At 42.6% G+C, this 15985-nt stretch overlaps 1 protein-coding gene across 1 annotated transcript in view; it reads left to right on the top strand.

The window, feature by feature from the left end:
- Positions 1-15985, top strand: part of VMP1 (vacuole membrane protein 1) — a 65702-nt gene that overhangs the window by 10894 nt on the left and 38823 nt on the right. The window contains exons 5-6 of the mRNA XM_054394146.1: positions 282-392; positions 14216-14383. Coding sequence (XP_054250121.1) covers positions 282-392; positions 14216-14383 — 279 coding nt within the window. The remainder of the gene's footprint in view (positions 1-281; positions 393-14215; positions 14384-15985) is intronic.

The raw sequence follows: 15985 nt of genomic DNA, 5'->3' as shown, positions 1-15985 counted from the left end.
ACAGAAGTACCTAGGATTCTCCTGTAGTTGGATGCCCCCTCCCTGCGGGTATCCAAGGCCAGGTTGGATGGGGCCTGGAGCAGCCTGGTCTTGTGGAAGGTGTCCCTGCCCATGGCAAGAGGGGGTGGAACGAAATGATCTGTAAGGTGCCTTCCAACCCAAACCATTCTATGAAACTATGAATAATTACCTGCATTGTTGTAGCTTTAACTTTCTCCCCTAGGAGATGTCACCATTTTATCTTACTTTATTTTCTCTCTTTTGTGACTTTTCTTTTTCAGTATGTGCGATATATGGAGAAAAAGTTCTTCTGGTGTGCCTACTGGGTAGGATTAGGCATTCTGTCCTCTGTTGGACTTGGAACAGGTCTCCACACCTTTTTGCTCTATTTGGTAAGGATATTTCCATATTGTCTTCTTTCTGAATCAAGTATTTTAATTGATGCATATTTTAAAATAAGTGAATAAAAAATACTCTGTAAGTCATTTGGAGAAGAGAAGGCTAAGAGGGGATCATCTATAAATATGAGGGGTGGGTGTCAAGATGAAGGTGCCAGGCCGTTTTCAGTGGTGCCCAGTGATAGGACAAGGGGCAATGGATACAAACTGGCACACAGAAAGTTCCACCTCAACATGAGCAGAAACTTCTTTACTGTGAGGCTGTTGGAGCCCTGGAGCAGGCTGCCCACAGAGTTGTGGAGTCTCCTTCTCTGGCGACTTTCAAAACCCACCTGGATGTGTTGCTGTGTGACCTGCCCTGGGTGATCCTGCTTTGGAAGGGGGGTTGGACTCAATGATCTCTGGAGGTCTCTTCCAACCCCAAACATTCTGTGGTTCTGTAACCATTAAGTACTTCTGAAGGAGAAGAAATACTTAAGTCACTGGGCTCAGTGACTGCTCTTCATAGTCTGTCTTTGGTTTGTAGTTTGTGTGCTCTATGTTTATTGAACTGTAGACATCAGCCTGCTGTTAATCCTCACTTTGAAACCGTGGTCAACATCTGCAAGCTCTGTCCTCTAATTTCCTAGTTAAAAAGAAACATTTTCTAATGTGCACAGCTCAAATGTTTCCATTTAACATTTTTCAGCATGCTCTTTTATTATTTTTTAGTAGTAGCTTTAAATGTTCTTTTTTAACTGAAACCACTGCAATAGGCAGCAATTTGAAGCTCAGTCTATTAATTTTGCTTTGAAAATAATAGCCAGAGAAATGTTTGTCTACAAACATAAAATAGTATATGTTCTGAAAATTTCTATGCTGTTGTTTATCTCAACAGCTAGGAAAGTTAGGGAAATGTTTGGGTGTGTTTTGCTTTTGGCCATTGGATTAGTTCCTTGTTTATGAAACCACTGTCCTGGATTTAAGAAAAGGATTCGTGGCCACAAAATAATAAAAACCAGTTTATGCAACAAATGTCATCTTGTATTTGGAACAATTACAGATGTTTACTTTAAGGACTGCTTTAATCATTACCAATAACACAGAAAACACTACAAGAAACAAGAAACTTGTGCTTTTCCACACAACAGGGCAGTGCCTGTGAGATGGAATGGCATCTCTAGGGGCTGCCTTTGCAGTAGTCTTAGACTTACTCTTGGTGTGGCTTCTCTCCTGCAGAGGCAGAAAATACAGGAGAAAGGAATCTAGTGGTAAATAGAAATGAGTTCATGCATGCAAGGCCTTCTAGATGAAAATATCAGTGTTAGTCTAAGTGATGGGAAATGGAATTTCAGTAAAGCTGATGAACAGTGTCTGAACATTTTAATGTAACACTGCAGAGTGCTCAGACAGCAGCAAACTGACAACATGCAGATCTTGGGACTGAATTTTAGGAAGAAGTTCTTCAGTACAAGGGTGGTGAGACTCTGGAGATTGCCTAAGGAGGTTGTGGATGCCACCTCCCTGGGGGTTGTTCAAGACCAGGCTGGATGAGGGGCCTCAAGCAGCTGAGTCTAGTTGAGATATGTGGCAGGGAGGTTGAAGTATCACAGTATATCAGAGGTTGGAAGGGATCATCAGGTCGAACCTCCCCTGCCAGAGCAGGAGTAGATGATCTCTGAGGTCCCTTCCAACCTAAGCTGCTCTCTGAATACAGGAGCAATACTTGTTTGCTTTTAAATATGCAGGGCAGGTAAGAATGGTTCTGTTGCAATGAGGGAATTCCATAAAGGCATTGAGTGTAGGAAGGAAAAGAAGCAAAGATTCATTTTCATGTTTTGTGCAAGCTTTCATAGCTCTCGTGGACTGTAAGTTTAGGAAGGTTTGTCTGAGCACGGAATGGGGCAGGATTTGGTGGCCTGTATCTGGATTTGTAGCCACTGGGTGGCGCTGGGAATGTAAAAAACAGAAGTTACTGCCCTGACAGTGTTGCCATCTTAACTACCTGAGCTGCTAATAGCTTGATCAGTACAGCTCCAGCAGCAGCAGCATCTGTATGTGACATGCTGGCAGCGTAGTATTACAGTCCTTAGCATCACCTCAGTGTGAGCCTACACCTGGTGTGAAAGGGAAAGCAGATTTGTAATGACTGTAGGCACAACTTTTAAGGGTAAGTTACTTCCGAGCAGTATTCTGGATTTAACCCATCTGAAAACAATGAAATGAGGAGCTCCAGCTTTCAAAAGGAGGAGTTTCAAACTAATTTGCTTTATTAGTTGTGCAGCAGTTGCCTCTAAAAGTAGAAATACAATAGGCTAAGTGGGGAAGTCACTTTACTAACTTTTTACATTACTGTAGATCTGTTTTTCATGTTCCATGTACTTTAATTACATTTCTTCATTATGGTCAAACTTCTCCTTCCACTGAGTCAAAGAAACAAGAAGTTACAAAGCAGCAAATCCTCTTCTGCCTTAGTGCCTTAGTGCGTGGATTTGCTGGCAATAGAGAATAGACTGAGTAAGTGTTTTAAAATTGCTTTTAATTAATTGCTCATTTTAAGTGTGTATGTACAGTGAGATTGCTGGGAATGCAATTACATGCCTAGAGAACAATGCTCCCGGGCCCACCCATGTGCTGCTGAGCTCTTGTTGAGGCTCGCAGCATTGTCTCTGCCACAAAGTGCCCATGGGTAGGAATTGCTGGCATGTAGGCACCTGTTCAGGCCCTGAGCCTCAGCTTCTTCAGCTGTGACACAGGTGCATCTGTTTGAAACACTGCATACAACTGTTCCCATGTCACACTGTCTGTAAGCACAGCCTGGGAGCTGGGCAGGTCACATCCCCAGTTATGCAATAGCAGCAGCATATGAAAGACTCTGAGTGTTATCACAAAATTACAGAATAGATTCCTTAAAGTGGGAAAAGACCTCTAAGACCATCAAGTCTGTCAACCCAACATCACCATGGCCACTAAACCATGGCCCAAAGTGCCATGTCCACATGTTTTTTGAACACCTCAAGTGATGGTGACTCCACCACCTTCCTGGACAGCCTGTTCCAATGCCTGACCATTCTTTCAGTGAAGAAATTCTTCCTAATGTCCAACCTAATAAACCTGCCCTGGCATAACTTGAGGTCACAGAATCAGTTCAGTTGGAAAAGACCTTTAAGATCATTGAGTCCAACTATTGACGTAAGACCACCATGGCCATTAAACCATGTCCCAAAGTTTCATTCCCCTGGCCCGATTAGCTGTTTTTTCCAGGGCTGCAAACTGTCATTTGTCTGGATTCTTCAGAGCATCTCTCATCAGCTACTTTTTTGGACCAGCATAAATTCAAGTGCCAGGAGGCACAGGGCTAGCTGGGACAAGATTACTTGGAAACAGTTTGCTGAAAATACATTTTACAGTCTGAAGCATTCTCAGTAGGGGGGTGTTGCTGCCTCTGGGTAATATCAGTTCACATCTGATTTGGATTTTGTTGGTCACCAGAACATTCTTGCTGCATACATCTTGGTGTAGGAGGGAGAGGTCAATTTTGTTGGTTTGATAATAGACTTTTTATTGCCATTTCTGCAATTCAAGAACTTTCTGTACATTACGAAGTGGTCTGAACGTTGCTGTATTGGTTCCTCATTTAATGCTGATGCCTTAGTTGCAGCCAGCACTAAATGTAAAATTTGCCTTTTGGGAAACAATTCTCGTGCTGCAAACTGGCACTGAGCTCAGGGCTGGCACGGAGCGGATCTTCAGCGCAGAAACAGGGAAGCAGGCCGCTCTTCCAAGAATCCTTTTTATTCTGACACTTTCAAAACAAGTCTGCTGGCTTATTTTCCCAAAGTCCATTAAAGGTTTTTCACAATTTGTTAAGAACAACAATTTAAAAATAGTTATTGTGACGTGGTTCTGTAGGAAATAAAACTCTTCTGATTAACCACTCTCAATACTGCTTTTAGCAGCTTCTTTTTTTGTTGTTGGTTTTTTGGTTTTTTTGTTGGTTTGGTTTTTTAATTAGTCCTGAGATGTTTTCTCTCCTGTTGATGTTATATTAAAATATAAATGGCATGAATCACCCAACTTCCCAACTACAAAGACGATGGCTGAGGGTAACTTGTCAGGAATCTCTTGCCTTTGTACATCTTGGAGAGGTCTGTTTGCTGCCACGGAGTGAAATGAATGAGCTGTGGGCGAGCAGCAGGCTGGGGCAGAGCTGGGGACACTAGGTGGAGTGCTGGGTTGGGACCACACCACCATTGCCGCCTAACCCAACATGCTGCCTCCTGAACTGGTTTCGGTTCAGCTCTGGCAAATGGATTGGAAAAGGCGCAGCAGAGGCAAACAGAACCAGCACAGAACTCGTGCCCATCAAAAAAGGAATGATGAAGGCCCCTTCTGTGTATGGGCTGCTAGAATCTGTAATGGTGAGGGATGAATGGAAGCAAATTCCTTACAGGTCAAAAGTGCAGAGGGAGCTTTGGCTATTTACATTTGTTTTGTGTTTTTGTTTCTTCAATGTGGATCTCTGCTGGCTTGCTGATAGAGCCAAGTGGAGCAACTGCTGAAAGGGCTTGCACTGGTGGCCGGGGTTGTGGAGCAGCACAAACAGGAAACGTGAGGTACAATAGGAATGTTCTGTGTGCGGGGGTCACACCAGAGTTCCAGTGTTTTCAGGACTGTAGTATGTGGGATTGTCACTTCGTTCTTCCTGGGCTGTGCTGCAGCAGAGTGGAAAGAGTGCATGACAGTAATTTCAGGCCATGAAAATAGAACAGAAAAATGCCTTTGAAGAGAAGTGAATAGCAAAGACAGTGTCCTTTTGACAGCACTGGCTTTAGAGAGCCACTTGGAGTTTATCTGGACTTGAGGGTTCAATGTCTTGCTTTTGTTCTGAATTGGTTCCAGGGTCTGGCTTTGGTGAGGGGTCACATTCTGGCCTCCCAAAAGTGTGGTAGTTTTGCAACTGAAATTTGTGTTTTAGCCCTATCTGAACTGGTTTAGGTTAGAGTGTGAAGATTTAACTTCATGTTTTGACCATATCTGAACTGGTTTAGTGTCGAATCTGAACATTTGCAATCATGTTTTGGCCTTATCTGAACTGGTTTAGGGTAGAACCTCGAGATTTACAATCATGTTTTGGCCCTATCTCTGAACGGGTTTAGGGTAGAATCTGCAGATTGAAAATCCAGACACCATGTGCAATAATGAGCTCATTGACTTTTAAAAGAAAAAATGTTGTTAGGGTAAATAATAAAAAAACCCAAACCACAATAAAAACCTCTTTTCCTGCCAGGACTACTGAAAACTTTTTATAATCAAACTTAATTCCTTTTAGTTATCTGGTTCCAGGAACTGAGCTCGTAAGGAGGCTCATGATAAAATTACTGAATTGCTTCTAAAAAGAAGAGCTCACAAAATAGGCCTTAGTCCACTTCTATGAAGAGTAATAATTTGGAAATCCACAGAATTTATTCCCTTTTTTTAAATTTTGTTTAACTCCATTTATTTACTTGTGACTTTAACAGAAGAGTATTTTCATCATGATTTTCAACGTTAGGAGTAGTTTTGCTCTTTCCATGAGGATCATTCAAATCTAGTGTGAGAAACCCAGAAAACTGTGTTCTGTGTGTAAAGGGGAAAAAATGAGAAACAAAAGCTGAGCAGCCCCAGCCAGGTAGGAGGGCAGAGCTGTGCTCCCCTTCCCAGTGCTGAATTCTTTTTGTTAAGTGAGGTGTTCATTTGCAATCCATACTGTTCTTCAATTCACATGTCAACTTGCCAGCCTAAACCAAACTGAGATTAAAAGTGATTCTGTCTAAAGTCCGTGCTCAGATTACTGCTATTGACTTCAGGTAGTTGAAAGAAAAATACATGGGGGGGGGAGGGGTGGTGCAGAAGACAGACATTAATTCTAAGCTAAGTTGAAATGGATCCTGTTTGTGTGAGGGTTGTTTGTGGTTGTTTGTGACTCTTATTCTCTCATTCGTTTCCTTCATGGCTTTAAACCTACTTCCTCCAGCTGTCCTTAGCTTTCTACAATGAACTGAAACATCCTGGAATATTTGAATCAACACAGAAATTAAAAAGAGGGGAAAAAAAAAAAAGACTTTTGCTACTCATGTCTTAATGGGAACTCCTGCTTACAGCTCATACAGGCTCTGCTCTGTTTGAATCTGCAGCATTGATATTAAGAATACATTGATGAACTCAGGAGGTCCAGGAATTAAACTGGACACTGCTGCCAGATGAGTTGTGTAACCTGGGTGTTTCTTAAACCTTCTGGTGGCTTGCTTGCATTTAAAAAATCTGAGATTAAAACTGGTGTTTTCAAGGAGAAAAAGTTGTTTTGGAGTCTTAGTCCCTCTAAGTATACCCACTGTTGTTGTGTGTCAGACTGCGATAGATACCTGCAGAGGATAAAACCAGCGCTTCTGGCTGGGATGATGCCATGGGAGAACTATTCCTTCAAGTGCTGCTGCTCAGCCTGGGAGGTTGTGAACTGAGCCTCCAGCCCCCAGTCTGGCATGCTGATGTGAGTTGAAACCGATGGTGGTTTAAGTTCTGCTGGGGGCAAGCCTGGCAACTGCCAGTCCTGCTGTCCTGCTCTGAGGGTGGTAACCCCTGGTGTAGGGGCTGGTGGAACATCTGGAAGCAATAACCTCCCATATTGCCCCACCATGAATTGCTGGACCTCATGAGTCAGAGCTCAAAATGGTGTGACTGTGAGTGCCATATATGGCTTCCAGTGCTGCTGGAAGTGGTGCACGTCAGAGCCTGGATGGTTTGCCTGAAGCTGGAGCCTTGGCAGTGAACAGCTCATGTGAAGTGCGTCCATGTGGGGGGGGATTAGCTACTTTGCTTTGACTTCAGAAATCCACAAAATATCAATGTCATATTAATAATTAAGTTATGTTGAGCATCTGGGCCAGCCACAGTGATTTGAATTTGCAACAAGCTGAGGAGTTGGTAAGGGGATTGGTACAACCCCTCCTTTTGAAGGGTGATGGACTTTACCTTTCAGATGCTGACACCTTCTGTTTGTTATCTGCTCTCCACTTCGTCATCCCTGGTTCTGTGTCCCATATCTCTGCTGGGAGGTCATGTTGTGCTTTCTCCTCATTTGCTCCCTTGGAGTTTCTGATGGTTTTTTTTTTTTCTTCTATGCACAGCCTGAACTTTATACTTTTCATGCCACTGCTTCCTTGAACAGGCTGCAGATAGTGATAACAGTGCACGGCTGTCTCTAATTGGAGACGTTAAAGCCAGTCCTCACTACCAGTGTCAATGTGAATGGATGCTGTGATTTATTCTTCAGAAATTATAAGTGGGTGGCTAGGGAAGGGGAAGGAAAGAATGCTTGACAGGTTATTTTTTTATCTTCTGTCAGCACCAGAGAACAAACTTGGATTCTTCCAGTTGGGCCTTTCCCTGACATGAGTCTATTTGCTCCTATAGAAAGCAGCGTGGGCACGACCTCACAAAATGTCTGCTTTTGATGTTCCTCCTCAAAGAGCAAGGTGGCCCTGTTGTGCGTGCAGTGGTACCACGTGCCTGCTCCCTCCGTGGTTCTTGTTCAGTCATATTCAGAGCTTGTGGCTCGTGGCTTGGAATTTCCATCAGCTCTGCTCTGTGGGGCAAGGCTTGACTGAAGTGGGAATAGAAACTTGCTAACAGACGTATGATTGTCAAGTTAATACAGTGCCTGAAATGCTCTGGTGATCTGTTCAAACTGGCCCTGACCACTTGGTGGGTGTTTGTGTCACTTGAGGATGCTCTAGGTATGGGATCCTTCTTCATTCTGCCCCCTTGTAGAGCCAGCCCTGCATACCAGACACCATATAAAATCACGAGACGTTTTAATCTCCTAACACAGACAGGCTGACTAGATGGACATATTTACAAGTCACCTCCAGATCAAGCTTCTTCCCCCTCTTAATCACAGGGTATTTTTCTCTGTGGGTAGTTGTCCACTGCTCTTGAAGATAAAAATGATGCTGTAAACGTGGTGTTACTTTCTTGAGAGGTGTAATGACTTCATAGATAAGTATGAGATGAGTTGCCGCCTGGGGCAGTGCTTGCAGGATGTTTCCCATGGGAAGCAAGCTTTTGTTTTTGCAATTTATCTTAATCAAATATAACATGACATGTTTCCCCCCTGTGGAAGGGCTGAGGCTTGAGCCCAGTGTGAAAAGCAGTGTATCCATGGAGGAAAACAGATTTTTTTTTTTTTTTTTTTTTTAGTGCATTAAGTTCAGCAGTGAGTGGAGTGTGGTATTTTTCTTGCTGGCAAACATCTCACTTTCCTGTGTGAAATGTTTCTAAATTAAAGCCAGCCTAAAATTGTACCTTCCCCTTAAAATAAAAGGTTAAAATTAGCTGTGGTTGTTCTTGTGCTGATCTCACTTTGGTGGGGTGACTGTTCTGTGAGGGGGCATGTGAGAAACCAACACTTGATATGGATTTTGTTTGGAGCTTTCATTGCATTCACAGACTGGGTGCACAGTGATTAATAATGTGAAAAGATGATTCATTTTTAATTGGATATTCAGTCACTTTTCCTTATGGTAAAGATTTTTCTGTGGTAAGAATTATACATATCAGCATCTTGTTAAGGATTTCTACTTCTTGATTTTTATTTTTTTCCCCATGTGGCTGCCATCTCTTTCTGCTTGCACTGATGCATTTCCAAGCATAATTTATAGATAAAAGCTTATACTTTCTAGAAATTTCATAATACAGCATTTAAAGTAACTTCTTTCTAAGGATCAGCAGTGTCTAACTTGGGTGCATTCAATCACTGAAGTAAAACTTCCCTGAAGGCCTCTGAGCTCAAGAGTTTGAGGTTACCTTCTAGGAGACACGAGGGTTGTGTAGATAGGGATTTCCAAACTCCCCTAAATTACTATTGCTAACAACAACAACAAAAAAAAAAAGATTTATGTTGAGTTGATCTTGATGACCAGATCTTGTCTTGCTTGATTTGTAAATTGTAGAGGTATTTCTAACAAATCACATTCCAACCTAACCACAGGCTCCTTCTGGTCGTCAGCAGTGGCAAGCAAATGCTTCTCACCCGAGTCAGCAGAATGTTTCTCAATTTCTTCTCTGTTAGCCCTTGTTAGTGCCTCCTGCAATTTGAAAGAAAGAAAGAAAGAAAGAAAGAAAGGGGGAGGAGGGGGGGAAGAACAAAACCATTGGAACAAGGGTGAGGGAAAGACAGTTGGTGTTGAGGATCTTACATGCCTTGAATTTCAGCAACGCTTCCCTGGTTTGGCAAGCTGGGTGTCTACTGAATCTCCTGGGTTGAGTGTTTCTGGTCCAGTATGACAAGATTTGAAGTAGTTTTGCAAATGCCCTCCTCAAAGGTAGAGCTGTAGTTAGAGGAGGTATTTCAGAGGGTTTCCTGAAGTATTGAAATACACTGAGCTGTTGCAGAGAGGCAGAACAGTCTTGAGCATTTACTGGGGCCACATGCAGAGAAGGAGGAGGAGGAGAGGGTGAAGGAGGTATTATTTGTGAAGAGGATTAAAAAAATGTGGAGGAATGAATCCTTCTGGCACAGGGAGGAGTATAGAGAAAACATCTGAGTGGATATGGACTGGGGCTTTCCAAAGGTGCCACCTAAAGCCCACTTGAAGTGGGTTCCCTCTTCCACTCTGAGTTAACCCATCACAGTTGCTAAACACAAAGCAAAGGGCACCTCTCTTATGAAACATCCAGTGACCCCCCACCCTCCCTGCAACCATGGTCCTGTTTAGCCAACCATTGTTTTGAGGTGCTTGGTAACCAGGGCTTTGTGAAAGTCTAATGCTCTGTGTAAGCTTTCAGAGCTGAGCTAGAACAAAAGCAGATGTCAGAGATGTTGCACGAAGGCTGCCAAGCTGCAAGCCGTTGTCCATTTGGACAGCTGGGCTCTGCTGCCAGAGGAGGACACAGGATTGTTCTGCTTTCCTTTGGCTCCCTCTGAGCTCCAGTGCTCTACACTTCATCACTCTAAATGAACCATTTATGCTTTATTTCTTATTCCAGTTAAAATGTGGCTTCTGTGGGTTCCATAACTCCCAACTCTTTTTTTCCATTATAGAATTGTTAACATTGCAGTGGAAGAATTGTGTTCAACTGGTGTAGTCTTCAGGTGGCTTGTTGGCCGTTTACAGCTGCTTTGTGAAATGCCTTTTTTTCCATTGGTTACTTGTAAAATTTTTCCTTTTGCAAACATTTGTTGAGACTGGGAGAGCTCTTGGAACAGGAGGCAATGTTTTGAGACCGTTAAGCCATGTCACAGAATGCCAGGCTGGAAGGGACCCCAAGGATCATCTGGTCCAACCTTCCTAGGTGATAAGTGTAGGTGAAATGAGCTGGCCCAGCACCCTGGCAAGCCCAGTCCTAAAACTGTCCAGTGTAGAGGAATCCTCTGTTTCCTTTGGGAGATGTTTCCAACATCTGACTGTTCTCATGGGGAAACATTTTCTTTTGGATTCCAGTCAGCATTTCCCCAGCAGTAACTTGTCCCCATCACCTCTTGTCTTTTCCATGTTCTCCCTTGTAAAAAGGGAGTCTCCATCCTCTTGATAGCCACCCTTTCTGTACTGGTCCATGGTAATAAGGTCTCCCCTAAGCCTTCTCTTCTCAAAGCTGAACAAACCCAGTTCTCTCAGCCTTTCCTCACGTGGCAGCTCTTGCAGTGCTCTGATCATTCTCATGGCCCTTCTCTGGACACTTTCCAGCCTGTCCCCATCTTTTTTTGTACAGCAGGATGGCAATTCCATTGAGAGAAGCTGCTTGTGGCAAGAAGCTGATGCAGCAGCCTGCATTAGTTAGGCATTGTGTCATTGCTTGCTCTCCTGAGATTAGAGTCTTCTTTACACACCTCGTGTGCTGTATGCAGCTGGAGAAGAAATGCTGGTAATGCCATCACTGAGACCTTGCAAGGGTGTTGGGGGAGCCTTGTTGTAGTAGCAATGGACTTTGTCTCTTACTGTTGTAACACTGAAAGTAGCAGTCTCCCATGGCAGCTGGCTGTAGTTACACTGTAGTAGTGTGGTGTCTTCCCAGTTTGGTGGAACTGAAAACCACACTTCCTGATTCACACACTGGATCTCACCACCTCAGCAACCACCTTGCCCTTACTCTCAAGGGAACATAGGAAATGGTCATTTACAACTCAAGTACATGGGGATTTCCTCCATGCAAATCTGCTGTTCAAGAGAACTTTATTTTAAGTTTCTGCAGGTGAAAAGCATCTGTTTAAATAAGGTGGTTTGAGACCTTTATTGACCTAAGGTAGTTGTCAGGAGGGAGACCTCACCTGGAGTCCAGCTCTGGGGCTTCCAACACAAGAGAGACATGGACTTGCTGGAGTGGGTCCAGAGGCAAGAGGCACCTCTTCTACAAAGACAGGCTGAAAGAATTTGGGCTCTTCAGCCTGGGAAGGAAAAGGCTCCCAGGAGACCTTAGAGCAACATATCTGAAGGGGACCTACAGCAGGGCTGGGAAGAGACTGTTTGGAAGGGCTTGTGATGACAGGATGAGGGGTGGTGGTTTGAAACTGGAGCAGGGGAGATTTAGGTTTGACATGAAGAGGAAATTCTGCACAATGAGAGGGGTTAAAATGTGGAACAGGCTGTCCAGGGATGTGGTTGGTGCGTTGTCCATGGAGACATTCAGGATCAGGCTTGATGTGGCCCTAGGCAGCCTGATCTAGTTGAAGGTGTCCCTGATGACTGCAGGGGGGTTGGACAAGATGACCTTTGAGTGTCCCTTCCAACCCAGTCCAATCCATAAATCTGTAAGTTCCCTAAGTTTCAAGATATGGTGGAAAAAGAGGTTCCCAGGTTTGACATAAACATAATTGACTATTTTAGGAAAGTTTTGGTTCCCTCTGCATCTGTCATTAATGAGTGAAATATCAATAGGTTATTTATTTAGGTAGGAAGCTACTGGGGACAGGGATGATCTTACTATAGGTAGTAAAAGTAGTTCATTGCCATCAGAGCCTGTAGCAGTGTCACTAACTCACATCATTAATCATTGGTTCATTCAGCCATTCGTTGTTCTCTTCCCTGTCGTAATCACTCTTGTGCATCAATTATGGATCCTCTCTTTTCCAATTTTATTTCAATGAACTTTTTTTTTTTTTTTTTTTTTTGGGTGAGTCTGTACCTCAATTTTCATCCCAGCAGCCTGCATCTCTTTATCTATACAACCCAAAGTATGCCAAAGCACTTTGAATTAGTCCCCTGTAAAGTAACAAGGAATAAATAAAAGGATTTGCTTGGTATCAAAGCAGCTTGTCTCTTACCAATTGCATGCCAGGAGATGGTTTTATTTCAAGTCGTTTACATGTGGCAGCAATGGGCCCAGCTGTCACAGAGAAAAATAGAACTGATATTTGTGTTCAACATTCCTATTTCGCTGCCACTAAAAAAAATGACAGTATCGATGTGACTGCCCAAGTCCAGTGCTCTGGTCTCTTCAGTGGGACCTGGTATGTTGATGTGAGTGAACACAACTCAAATCTTCCCAGCTAGTCTAGGAACAGCTTCACCTTTTGTGTGAGACCTGCTGTGGAATTTCACCCTTTGATGTGCAAACGATGCCTTCGGGCTCCTCTGAATGTATCTCGGGCTCCTGCATTTCAAAGCGAGCTCTGGAAGCCTTGTGCAGGGGAATGGCAGTGCTGAGGTCTGTCCCATTTTCTCCTCGTTATCCTGTAATAAATTCAGCTTTGATTTGGGGTTGGGAGGGATATCAGGCTCTCTTATTGGTCCAGTAAAACGTGACTCATTTAAAGGAGAAAGTTGTTGATGATCTGCTTCCCAACATGACCTCAACCCCCATCAAATAATTAATAGCAGGAGCTGTGTCATTTGTTCTGCATGTAAAGCAAACGTCACAATTTATTTAATGCTGTGACTTTGGGAAAAGACTTAAGTTTAACTCAGTAGTTTCCACCCTGCCCCCTCCCTTCTTCCCCAATGTTTCTCTGACCTTTTGCTAAAGGATTTCTTTTTTAGCTACAACTTGTAGTGTTCAGACCATGGACTATTTGAATTGCTTCTCACTTCTTTGTGTTAAAATAATGGCAATTCTTTCAGGTTTTCCAACTATGTAGTAATTCAGTTCTTGAATAGATTTTTGTGTGTGTGTGTGTGCTAGTTTTAGTTGGAGATCTGTCTGAAAAAAGAAAATCCTTTAATGTGAGATGGAGACTAGAAGCAATCCAATTATTTGGCATTTTAGTAGTGTTTAAGTTTTGAATTCTGTTCCAAACCATTTGTGGCAAACAGCAATAAGGTCACTTCCTTGTATGCACAGAAAAACTGACACAAATTAAGCAACTGGGGTTTGGAGAAAGATCTAAGAGTTAAGAAGGTTTGCTATAAAATGGCATAATCCCAGTCACTAAAAAAAGAAAAATTAATGTTGAATTTTAATGCCTCCATCCTCTAAAAGCAACCATAGGGAAAGCACCTGCTCTAATAAAGCTGTAGGCCAGAAATACATTTTAAAGTTTTAAACATTTTTCTGTCCTTTCCCCCCACCTCTATCTCTCCCTTTCCCACCCCCTTTCCCTCCCCCTTTTTCCCCCCTTCTCCATCTCCTTTTGCCCCCCTTCTCTCTCTCCCTAGTTATTTATTTAGAGCATTATTAGCTCAATGTTGTACTTCAGATGGTCTAAAGCCCCCCAAACCCCAACACTATTAATGGCCAGAGCAAGATGCACTAAATTTCAGCCTAGCTCCTTGCATCAGGGATAAATGTGGGGGTTCAATGTAATCTTTCATTATAACTAACATAAAATGCATTTGAAATGATTTGTGGGTTTTTTTGTTTTTCAGGGTCCACACATAGCATCAGTTACTCTTGCTGCATATGAATGTAACTCAGTTAATTTTCCTGAGCCTCCTTATCCGGATCAAATTATCTGCCCTGATGAGGAGACAGCTGAAGGCTCCATCTCTTTATGGGCTATCATCTCAAAAGTCAGGCTGGAGGCCTGCATGTGGGTAAGGTTTGGTTTATACAACTTAAGCAGTTTTCATTTGTGCACTTAATTTCTGTGTCCAGCAACACAGAAATACTCCTGACTCAGCAAAGTAATGGTGGCTTCCACTGCCAACAGCAGCCTGTGTATTTGCAGTGCAAATAGGTGCCTTCCTGAGCAACCTCCTAGCCCTAGAAATTCTTAATGTCCTTTAAAGAGAAATAATAGGCTACTATTGGGCTATCTTTTTATCAGCTGCAGTGTTGATTCCTTTTCTAAATGCCAGCAGAAAACACTCAAGCACTCCAAAGCTGTTGATGTACAAGGTAAGAAAGGGTACCTGCATCCCAGATGATCTTGCAGCTGTCAGGTCTTACCCTGCATGCAGTTAAGCAAGAAATAATTGCAAAGATTTTGAGCCTGTAATGAGTGAGGTTGTAATTACTCATATGAGGACTCAGACCCTAATAGCATAGCTGAGATGTTTTTCTGGGTTGCCTCAATAGATTGGATTAAATAAGAGAGTGCTAAGCTGCACATTTTAATTCATTTTGTTTCTGTTGCTCTGCCTGTTTCCAGCATGGCAAACTTTTCCCTTCAAACAGGAAAAGCAGGTTAGCTTTTAATTGAATCAGGGTCTTAGGAAACGTTGTCATTGGAACTTCCTTTCCATTTTTTACCCCCCCTCTGCAGCTTTTTATAGAAGTTTGATTTTTGGAGGATCTTGGTCAGCTCAGATGTTTTTCTCATTATGTGTAGATTATTTTGACTTGCAGTTTACACAGATGCATCTGCTGTGAACTGCATGCCAAGTTATTAACTTTATTTTACTCCTGGCTTGTAATGGTTTAATTATTAAATTCTTGGTTACCCAATTCAAATGGAGAGAGAGGAAATTCTGAACATACAGAGTACCCTTGTATTTCTTCTGATGATATGGAAAGTTGTCTTGAGATAAGTTTAGTCACCAGGGCTTTTTAAATTATCAGCAGCTGTGTTACTCACAGAAATCTCAGTTGGGTTGTACACATTAAAGACTGAAGCAATGTTTAAAGACTTAAAGTGATGTGCAGCAGTACCAGAGCCAGAAAAGTAACAGAAAAAGAGGACACACAGCCCTCTCAGGAAACAAAGTGCATCTTAAATTTCCCTCTTTCTAATTAGAGGGCAGAACTGCCTGAATGCTTGATAAATAACTAAACCTACAAGTACTTACAAGGCCATAAATTTACGATTTCTTTTTATTTTCTTCCTTCCCCCCCGTGCTTATGTTTGTTTAATGCAGACTAGAGTAATAAAAATGGCATTTACAATTAGGTTTCTAGGGTTGCAAAATAGAAATGGAGCTCAGAGTAAACATCCATTGCTTAATCTTCAGCATGTAAAACGACTGAGCTAAGATGAGAATGAAATGGTTTAGAAATGAGTTAATAGAGCTGCAAGCATTGAAAGCTTGGATCCCTCTGAGAAGCTGTGAGGGAGAACAATTGGTACCTTCAGTCTCTCATTTGAGATTCATTTTGTGGTTCAGGCAAGGGAAAGGAGAAGGGAACAGGACTGAGCTAGAACGTTTGTATCTCCCTCTTGTACACTGCTCCTTTCTTTTTGCCTTCATGTTTTCTGT

This window comes from Indicator indicator, chromosome 30 (assembly GCF_027791375.1).
Source record: "Indicator indicator isolate 239-I01 chromosome 30, UM_Iind_1.1, whole genome shotgun sequence".
Taxonomy (NCBI): Eukaryota; Metazoa; Chordata; class Aves; order Piciformes; family Indicatoridae; genus Indicator; species Indicator indicator.
This window is presented reverse-complemented; position numbering and strand designations above follow the sequence as displayed.